The sequence below is a fragment of the Thamnophis elegans genome, chromosome 9 (genome assembly GCF_009769535.1).
Source record: "Thamnophis elegans isolate rThaEle1 chromosome 9, rThaEle1.pri, whole genome shotgun sequence".
NCBI lineage: Eukaryota > Metazoa > Chordata > Lepidosauria > Squamata > Colubridae > Thamnophis > Thamnophis elegans.
In genome coordinates this window covers 167,050-177,007 of record NC_045549.1, presented here as the reverse complement: position 1 = coordinate 177,007, position 9,958 = coordinate 167,050, and the positions used below count along the sequence as shown (strand labels likewise).

Here is a 9,958-nt window from a genome sequence, read left to right as displayed (position 1 = left end):
CCTGGAAGCGTGCAGGAAGCCCAGCACTGGGCTCTTCCTGTCCTCGCAGCGCCGGGTCCTCTAGGGAGGGGCTGGGGAAGCTGCAAGGCTAGGCGGGCGGAATGAGTCATGCGTCTTCCCACCGCCCATCCCCCACCCCCAAGTCATGCGGACGGCAGCGCGTAGATGCTGCTCTCCCAAATGGCCTCCTCCGTTGGGGCTGCCTGCAGGAGCCGCTGCTTTGCCCCAGGAACCGAATTGCTTGTGCCCGGGGCTTTCGGTAGCCTCCCTGGCCTGAGAGCTGGTGGTCAGTGCCTAGCAGCAAACACTGTGCGGGGCTTCCCCCGTCTTCAGCCTCCCCTATGTGCTTGGCTGTTCACACGAAGTGGCCTGTCCTGGGCTGGGCCATGCCCCACCGCACCTCCACCCTCACCCGCTCAGTATGGCTGGCTTGGCTCGGGCTGCTCCCGCACAGTCGTTGCCGGCTGCCAATCGGGCCACAGAATTCTGACAGAATTAGCTTTAGATTTTCTTATTAGCTTAGTCTCCAGCGGGCTCGTTATGGGGAGCCTCCATCCCGCTTCTGCTCTGACAGCTCTTCCACCTGACAGCCGTGTGGCGGTTTCCTCCGCTAGGGAGGGGAGGGGAAGCACAGACAGGCTGGCCGGGCTCAGCTGCCTTTCTACGGGATGAAGCCAGGAGTGGTCCAGGGCTCAGCCGTTCTCCTCGACTCCTGAGCTGGCGGAAGCAGCGCCTATGCCCGGCCTGAAAGGCTGCACCTCTTTCTCCTTCAATCAGGCCACCTTATCTCAGCCCCGCCTGGCTGGAGATCTTCTCCCCCACCCCCACATGCCCTCAGCTCAGCGGCTCTGGGCAGGTGAGTATCAGATGGCCCCTCCTGCCAGGTGATTGGGGGGGGGGTGTTGTTACAGGGGGGGTTTCAGCTGGCTTGGGAAGAAAGCAGATCAGCTCCTTGGAGGATTGGAGAAGGCAGAGCAGGGATGCCCCCCCCCCCTCGCTTCTGTCCTGCTTGGTTGGGTGGTGTCTGATGCCCACTTATTGGCGCCAAAGACCAGAGGGCCCGGTCTCGCCAGGTGTGTCAAGGGGTCACCTGCCACACATGGTTTGAGGCTAATCTGGAGGCTCGGCCCTGGTCCTGCCCCAACAGCCCCCTGGGACTTCTGAAAGCTCCAGCTGCTGCGGGCAGGAAAAGCTGGCGAGCCATGTTCCCTGCTTCCCTTCCCACTCCAAATAGTACTTCCTGGGACAACGACGCCTCCATAGTGCATGAATTCCCCCTTCTGGCTTCCCTTCCCTTCAGCAGCACCGACACCGATTTTCTTGAGTCCAGCAGTTTTCCAGATTATTGGCACATTCGTAACTCTTTAGGATTTAAATCTTCAGCTAGCGAAGTCAATTGTACAGACAGCAGCCCCACGGTGACGCCCCCGGCACTTTCGCTATGGGGTCGCCAGCTGCTGATCTTCCACCCCGTTTCCTTGGCAGGATCTCCTGCGCGGCGGGCGGCGGCGGCGCGGAGTTCGGAGCTTTCGCGCTGCGCTGAGCCCCGAACGTAGGATCCGTCTCCCACTTCCAGCTCCATCTGGGCTGCACCTCCTCCTTCCCATCAATGTTGGCAACTGCCCCCGCAGCTCCGGCGGCTTTGCCGCGAGCGAGAGGCCGAGAACCGGGACAGGGGGGCCAGTGTCTGGCGGCAATCCTTTGGCCGCGCCCAAGGAGGCAGCGATGGCGGAGGAGACACACTGAGCTGGCCCGGATCCAGAAATCTCTCCGCGTGGGCCTGAAGGGCGGAGACAAGGCGGGGCTGGGAGGTTCTGAGAAAAGCTAAGAGCCGGGCCCGATTTCTCGGTTCGGAGGAGTCCGGAAAGTTGAGGCTCTCCGTAAGCCGGGGATTGTTCTTGGCGGGCAGCCGAGGAACGTGGAGGAAGGGCCTCGATAGCGCCGATGCCTCAATTACCGCCTGGGGCTGAGACGAGGGTTCGCTAAGCCGAACTAAGCCAGTCCGACCTGCTTCTCGCGCGCCGGGAACGGCTGCAAGTGGGGGGAGGAGGGTGGTGTGTGGTGTAAAAGTTCAATCCCCAGTAGAGTCTCTGGAAAGATTTGAGTTAGAGGGCCGCTGCCCCCCCCCCCCCCGAGATGGGAGGTTCTGCAGTAGCCCTCGGGGAGAACAGCGGCGCCCAGCGCGGGTGTGCTGTGGCAGCTGTCCCGGGCCCCCCCAGCCCCGGCAACTTTGCACTGGGAAGCATGCAGCGCCCCACGTCCGGGCCCCCTCCCGCCACAGGCTGCTCCGCTGGCGGGAAGAGAGCCGGCTCGGATTACCCTCCTGGAGCCTCCGGCTATTAGCAGCCTGGAGCATGACCGGCCCTGTTTGTGTGTGATGAAGGATCTCTCGGCCCCCGTTTCCCCTCCCTGGCGCACATTCCAGAAAGGGGGGAAGGAAGGATTTCTAGGGTTCATGTTTTCCAATCCAAGAAAAACCAGACTATCCCTGAGCATGTATAAAATTCTTTCTGGCCCCGAGAAATAAAACTAAGATGGCCCCTCTCAGCTTGCAAGGCGCATACCCCCACGCAGGCCCCAGGCCCAGACTCCCATCATTTCCCCAGCTCCATAGCAAGGGCTTGGGGGGGGGGGAGCAGCAGCCCAGCCCAAGGGCTCTCCAGGGGTGGAGTGAGAACTGGCAACAGCTGGCCTTGGCAGGAAACCAGATCCCTGCAGAGTGGCTGCAAGGCCGAAGGCGGCAGGAGTGGTGGTGGGTAGCGGTGGCCACGGCTGCCACCAGACCAGCTCAAGGAAGGGAGTGGCTGGTCAGCCAGCTGGCGGTGCTCTGGGGAGCAAGACCCAGGCGGCTGGGAGGGAGCCAGCAGAGTTCCCACCCAGGCCAGCCACCTCTGTGTGAAAGGAAGATCTCCTGCCCAAAGTCCTCCATGTCTCACCCATTGGCGGCACAGGTGGGGCAGCTTGAGCAGACATGCAACCAGCTGCCCTTTAACTAGGGAGAGGAAGCGGAAGAGCTCTCTGGCGGAGGAGGGCAAGGATTCCAGCAAGGAGAGAGTTTCTCCCAGGAAAAGGGCTGCACGGTTAGGAAAATGGGGGTGGGGAGCATGGGACGATTGCAACCTCTGGCCAAACACAGCAGCAGCTTCTGTCCAGCTGCAGGGCTGGGCCCACCCAGGGACACGGTGGGGGCTGTTCAGAGCTGCTTGATTGATACACTCAGCAGGTGTAAAACAAGAGGCAATTGCTGGCAATTGTAAGCCAGCAACCTGACTGGCCAAGCAGGTGGCTGTGGGAAGAGGCGCTGGGTTCACCTCTTGGCACCCCTAAAGGAGGAGGAGGGGGTGGATGCAAAGCGGAGATGCCCTCCAGGGGGAGGAAGCAGCCCTTTCCTCTGCCTATGGGAGAAGCCCCTGGCAGCAGATGAGCACCAGGAGGGTGGGGGTGGCGTAGGGACCCTCAACTGGTTCTGGTTATCAATGCAGGGAAGACTTCTAAAGAGTGAGCCCCCTCCCCAAACGCTGGGAAGAGGCCCCAGAGAAGAGAGGTGGGCATCATCGGCGCAGGGACCGCACTGTCGTTTTCCCCTCTTCCAACGCAGGGCTCCACAAAGCTCACGGCCCCCAGGGGCAGCCCCCAGGACCACAGCAGGGCTGCAGCACAACCAGGCAGCCTATCACCACAAGGCCAAACTCCAGTCTGATAGCAGCCCAGCTTGGGGAATAGGAAAGTGTTGGGGGTCCCGGATGGGTCCTGACTGGCTGCCTGGGGGAAGGCTTTCCAGCCTCAAGCCTTCTCTGGGAGGGAGGTGGACAAACTGCAGGGGGGGGGAGGTCCTTCCTCCTCACTCCTGGGGGGGGGGGGAGGCTTGGTGGGGATTAATTTCCCCAGCCTGACCCACAGCAACTGCGGCTTGGTAAAGAGGCCTTAGCCGAGGCACATTAAACCACCCCCCAGGGACTGGGGAGAGGGGGAAATCCATCCTCCATGCCAGAATGGGCAGGAGCGGCCCTGCCCCCAGCTGGCCAGTCTGGAGAATCGCAGCCTTAGCTTCAGCAGTCACACACACCCCACGCCCCCAAAAGAGACTCCTGTTCATTGAAGGAGCCAGAAGGCCTCCATCAGCCTTTTTATTACAAAAATAAACGCCCACGGAAGGGCCGAATCCTTAAATTAAAAGGGGGGGGGAAAGGGTACATCACGGTCCATCGCCCCCTACCTCCTCTTCTCCTTCACACTGTAGTTCAGGTGCAGCGGGGCCGGCTGGAAGACAAGGGAGTCGAGTGAGTGCTCCGCCTGAGGGTGGGGGGGAGGGCAGCCCACCCCAGAATGTGCCCCCACCTTGCCAAACCAACGGGTGAGCCAAAGTTGCTTCAAAGTCAGGTGATCCGGAAGCACCTCGTTGTCAAACAGGATCTGTACCTGGGGGGGGAGAGTTGCCCAGCATACCCATTAGCAGAAGCCAGACCCCCGCCCTCATTCCCGGACCTTGGCACATGGCCTGCAGGCCCTCCTGGACCGGGTGGGACCCTCACTCACATATTGCAAGGCCAGTTCCAGTCGACAACACAAAACCCGGCGGAGGTGGCGGATCTGGGCCCGCACGGAGCAGCGGACGTACTTTTGCTGTGGGGGGAGGGGGGCGGGGGTGGTGGTGAAGAAGGCAACAATGAAGCCAGCAGGACGAGGAGACGCCCAGCCCTGCAGGGCGTCCCGTAGTAGTTTCAATCGGTTCTACCACAAAACCGCGGACGACAAAATCGCGGTCGACGAAAGCGCGTATGTGACGTCATCACAGCGCGACGAAAAAGATTGAAAAAGATCGAAAAATGTAAAAATAAAGCTAAAACCTTCCCCTAACCCCCCCAAACCTAACCCTAAACCTAACCCTAACCCTAACCCTAACCCTAAACCTAACCCTAAACCTAACCCTAAACCTAACCCTTAACCTAACGCTAAACGTAACGCTAACGCTCTAACCCTAACCCTAACCCTTAACCTAACCCTTACCTTTATGTGAATCGGCTTGCTGTAATTTAATTTTTATTTCAATTTTTCGATCTTTTTCGTCGCGTTGTGATGACGTCACATACGCGATTTCGTCGACCGCGCTTTTGTGGAACACGCTTTTGACGGGTCACGGTTTCAATCCACCTCGCCCTTCCCCACAGAGGGATGCACCCACATGGGGAGGGGGCTCCAGGGTCTCCTCACCTGCAGGACGTGTTTGCTCTTCTCTTTCCCAGAGCTGCTGCAAGAGGAGAAGACAGGAGAGGCTGAATCCGGCCCACCTCAAAAGGGAGGGAAGTCAGGAAGCAGCTCAGGCACCCAGAGAAAGGAAGCCCCCTGCCAGCCCCCAGGGAGCCCGCGAACCCCCGGGGCTTCCCCAAGAGGCTCACCCTGCATTGGCAAGGAAGCAGTGATGGAAAACCCAGAGGACTCATCGCCTAGGAGGCCCGCCCCCTCCCACTGCCTCCAAACCAGCCAGCCCCCCTCCCCACCATTGAGGCAACTGGGCAGCAAAGTGTGGGGGGGAGATTCCCTGTCCATTGCTCTTTCCCTGCAAAGGCCCTGGGGGCAGCCCAGGGGGACGAGTCCCGATTTTCCCTTTCCTGCCTCACCTCTGCTTCTCCAGGCACAGCGTGACGTGCTCGTCAAAGCGGTAATAATGAGCCCGTGAGTGGTCGAAGGTGGTGTAGGGCAGGCCCACGCGGTCCGAGGCAGGGTCTGGGATGGAAGGCAGGCTGTCAGGCACGGGGTCTGGCCCACCAAAGTCCCCTCTAAAGCAGGCTGCGTGCAGGAGGAGGGAAAGCCTTACCTTCGTGGCTGGCCTGGCTGCCCCGCTCCAGCCCTCGGGACTGGTAGAATTCCCGGATCCTCCTCTCCTCACCTGTGGCATTTGGGGGGGGGGGGAGAAAGAAGAGAGGCAAGGGATGAGGGGCAACTTGCTGGCACAGCAGGGAACACTCTGTGTGTGTGTGTGTGTGTGTGTGTGTGTCCGTCCGTGTGTGTGTCCTCAACACAGGCAGCTGAACCGTTTTAATCAATTGGCTATTTAAATCACCCTTTCACAAAAGTTTCCTGAATGACTTAAGTAAACAATAAATGTTGTTAAATAAGATTCTATTCAGGAAAAAAGCACAGGACTATTCTAAGATGTTAAACCTTTAATAACATTTGGATCTAAATCTAAAAATGTCTAATATTACAACATAGTAGCAGAAACAGGTTGCTGGGGAACTTCTCTGTCTGTGACGTCCAACAAAGACTCAGGCCACCCCCACCCCCCCAGAGTGACCTTTACAGGAAGAACCGCAGGTGGCTCTGTCTCAGGAGCCGCCACGTTCCTTGGGGATGAGGGGTGGGGAGGGCAAGGCAAGCACCCCCTGGCCAGATGAACGCAGGCAGAGGTCGGAAGCCCCTGCTACTGCTTGCATGCGACTGGGAAGAGCCCGTTACGAGGGGCTTCCCATTGGCCAGCAAGGTCCTTCCAGGGCTCTCCCGCCACTGGCCATCACCAAGTGCCCAAGAGGCACCTGAGAGCGGAAGGGCCGAGAGTCCCCCCCCCACACACACACTTACTCTCCTGCAGGCCAGGCACCAGCTTGTAGACAATGTCCTGCATGACGCGGTCCAGCTTGAGGTTGAGCAGCGGCTGAGTCTCGTGGATCTTGGTGCTGCAGAGCGGGCAATACTTGCTGGTCTGCAGGAACTTCACGATGCAGCTCTTGCAAACTGCAGGAGGGAAGCACTGCCATGAACGGCCACTACCAAGGCCCTGGGGGACGGGGCGAGGTTGGCCCCACCGTGCCTCTGCCCCCACTGACTAATATGGCTCATACAGCCGGCATTATGAGGACGGGGGGGGGGGGGAGGGGGCGCAGGGACAGGATCCAAGCGCTGCATTCTGCCTCTAGAAAGCAGAGAGAACCATGCTGTTCCCCCCCCCCTTCAAAGGCTGCCTTTGTGCTCCTGAACAGGTGAATAGTTTGAGCGAATAATCCCCATAGCATTTGGATGGCTGCCTGGCCTCACCCTCCTCGTTGACAGAGTCTCTGGCTTAGCAGAGGAGGGGAATGCCAGAGGCCGGGAGCATCTGGAGGTCATGAGACCCTCTCCTTCAGGAAATAGCCAAATACGGACCACATGAGGGCATGTTCCAGGGACACCCAGCTGGCCACCCCCAGGAGCAGCAGTTCTGCTTCACCTCTAATAGGATCAGCAGGGAGGGGACTCTTGTGCTATTCTAAATCTCAATCCACGAATGGAGGGGAGAAAGCAGGGGACCTCCGCAAGGCAGAGCTGGGTTGAAATGAAGCAGAAACGGACCATTTCAGGGTGATGAAGTGGCGATAGGAACCGGCTCATCATAACACACAATACAGGAATCTGGGTGGCCCCGTCCAGCAATAGCCGCAGTGGCAGAGTGGAACAGATTCCAGGGCAAGAAACGGCTGCTGCTCCCCCCCCCCAACTTTCTCGTCGGGCCCAGGGCAGAATCCCGTGGGCAGCGCAGAGCAGCCGAACTCCAGCAGCAGCAACCTGCGGGAGGGCGACCATGGTGGCACAGGGGGGCTCCACTCTCTTTCCTCTGCGCACCTTCAGCGGACGGGGGGGCGGGAGTGGGGGGGGGAGGCGTCAGGAGAGCAGTCGAAAGTATCGGACAAGCCCTGAATAAGCCGGTGGATAAGAAGACTCTAGGAGGGAGGAGTTGCGGGCAGCCTCTGGCAGATGAACCTCCTGAGCTTCCCTGGGGGGGGCAAAAGGGCCGCCTGGCAGGGGCCGGTCGCGGTTGCTGCTGCCCCAAAGGGCGGGAGTGGAGGCTCCTGGAAGCCCCGGGGGGAGCAGCGCCGCTTTCCCCCCTCCCGCCCCCACTCACAGGTGTGCAGGCACTCGGTGATGGTGGTGGCGTCGATGAAGTAGCCGGCGCAGAGGAAGCAGACGATGTGCTCGTTCAGCTCCTTCATCTTCACCTTCACCTCCTCCTGCGGGCGGAGGGACGGTCAGAGTCGCTGCCCGAAGGACGGGCGGACAGAGCCCCCCCCTCCCCTCCCCTCCCCTCTCCCCGACCTCCCCACTGGCGGCCCCGGGCTCGCCCGCCCGCCCTCCCCACGCGCGCAGGACCGCCGCCGGCGCGGAAGATGCTGCTGCCGCCGCCGCCGCCGCCGCCGCCCCCCGCGGGGCCCCCGAGCGAGCGGAGCCCCCGCCGGCCTCCCGCCTCACCTCGTTCCGCAGCGGGTCCATCTTGTAGACGGCCTGCAGCTGGTTCCGGAGCCGCATCGCGATCGCCATCGGGCCCCCCGCGGGAGGAGACGCCATCTTGGAGTGGCCAGCCCACTTCCGGGTGGGGGAGGGCGGGGCCTGTGGGCGCCCGAGAGAGGAACTACACTTCCCGCCCTGCCGCGCGGCCCAGCCCGGACCACGTGCGCCGCCCGGGAGGCTGCGGGGGAGGAGAGGATCGCGGTGGTGGTGGTGGGGGGGTCCCTGGGGGGCTTCGGCGGCTTCCCCGTGAAAGGAGCTTCTGGGGGCGTTGGGGGAGACGAGGGTGAGCTATTAGCCGCCCCCACCTGTGCCAGGATCTCCCCGGAGGCGATTGGGCCCCGTCGGTTCTTCGGCCGCCCTTTGCTGGGACTCGTTCTGGGCGATCAGAGGGAGGGGCGGCGTTTTGCTTGGGCTCCTTCTGTGGGTCAGGAGGAGGAGGAGGGATCTCGGGGGCAGAGGGGACGTCGGGATCCCCGCCAATAAGGGAACCGCTGGATGACCACACGGCTGGCATCCGGAGAAGGCAGCCCAACGCTGCCGACCACTCCCCAGTTTCGGTGGGCCGAGAGCGCCTCTCGAGGAAAGGGACCCTTCGTAGAGCTGCAGGACCGGCAGGGGGAGAAGACTCAAGCGGTGGGGCGCTCCTTCCAGGCCCCGGGCAGCTCCAGCCAGCCTTGGCCGCAGAGACCATGCTCCAACTTCTCGCAGCTTCATGTCACCCGAGTGGGCAGGAGGCAAAGCTGGATGCGGCCCGGCACCGCCCCCCCAGCCCCCTCCCCGGCCTGGCTGGGTTCCGTGGCTGCCAGCAGCTGAAGTGGGACTTACGTTAGACCTCCCTCTTCCTCGGCGCCCTTCCCCAGTCAGGGGCATCTAAACGGGTCTGCTGGGAGTTGCTCTCAAGCTCAGTGCCATTTAGAAGCGAGGTCTAATATAAGTTTATTAAATTACGAATTGGGTCTCCCGACCGTGCTTGCCCAGCAATTCTGCCAACCCGAAAAGAGGCAAGGGTCCCCGCGGGCCCCTCAGCCTGAGCCCGCAAGTGCTCCAAGCAAGAGGGCTGCGAGAGAAACCGGGCGGGCCAGGCGATGACTGCCCCCATTCTGCCAGAGGGCGATCGCCTCCGCTGAGGAGGCAGGCAAAACCGCTCATTGCCTGAATGCGTGGATGTGGCACCACCAGGTGGCCGAGGAGAGCCACTGCAAGGGCTCGTCGCTTAGAACTCTCCTGGCGGGAGGGAGGGAGGGAGGGGGGGGGAGGGGGCGTCTGCCATCCACAGAACCCGCCTTGCCGGAGGAAACGCCTCGCGCTGGTGCCCAGCCAAATGGAAACAACCGGACTCTGTGGACTAGGAAACAGGAATGAAGCAGGGGGAAGATTTATTAGCTTCTGCCAATTAGTCCTTCATTGTTAACAGTTTTCAAACAACTAAAATGAGGCTGAGTGAAGCTAAAGAAGAAGAAAGGCACCCAGTGTCTGTCTGTGACACGAGCTCAACATTTGCCCACAATTTTCAAGAACACCAAGAATTCCTTTGGAGTCCTGAGTCTGGCTGAGAAGGAGGCAGAGGAACTGAGCTGCTGATTGAGTCACCTCTCATTCGGGGACAATCTCCTGCCTTGGGGGCTGCCTCGGGGCCTCTGTCGCCTAGAAGCATCCTGCCTTAGACCTCGTATTAAGATGAGGCTGGGCAGCCACTTGT

At 61.0% G+C, this 9,958-nt stretch overlaps 1 protein-coding gene across 3 annotated transcripts; it reads right to left on the bottom strand.

The window, feature by feature from the left end:
• Positions 1-4,091: 4,091 nt before the first annotated feature.
• On the bottom strand, positions 4,092-9,352 carry PCGF1 (polycomb group ring finger 1). Of its 3 annotated transcripts, none has more exons than XR_004255941.1 (9): positions 8,221-9,352; positions 7,877-7,982; positions 6,580-6,732; positions 5,816-5,887; positions 5,619-5,724; positions 5,212-5,288; positions 4,537-4,623; positions 4,339-4,419; positions 4,092-4,260 (listed from the first exon to the last, which is right to left on the bottom strand). XR_004255941.1 is itself a non-coding variant. In XM_032223528.1 (9 exons), the coding sequence occupies exons 1-9, from the start codon at positions 8,314-8,316 to the stop codon at positions 4,213-4,215; spliced, it is 783 nt and encodes a 260-aa protein (XP_032079419.1). In that variant the 5' UTR covers positions 8,317-9,351; the 3' UTR covers positions 4,092-4,212. The 3 variants fall into 3 exon arrangements, 2 of the variants coding, with proteins under 2 accessions (XP_032079419.1, XP_032079418.1); XM_032223528.1 differs by having other exon boundaries at positions 5,212-5,245; positions 8,221-9,351; XM_032223527.1 differs by having other exon boundaries at positions 5,212-5,248; positions 8,221-9,350.
• Between the last annotated feature and the right edge of the window lie 606 nt (positions 9,353-9,958).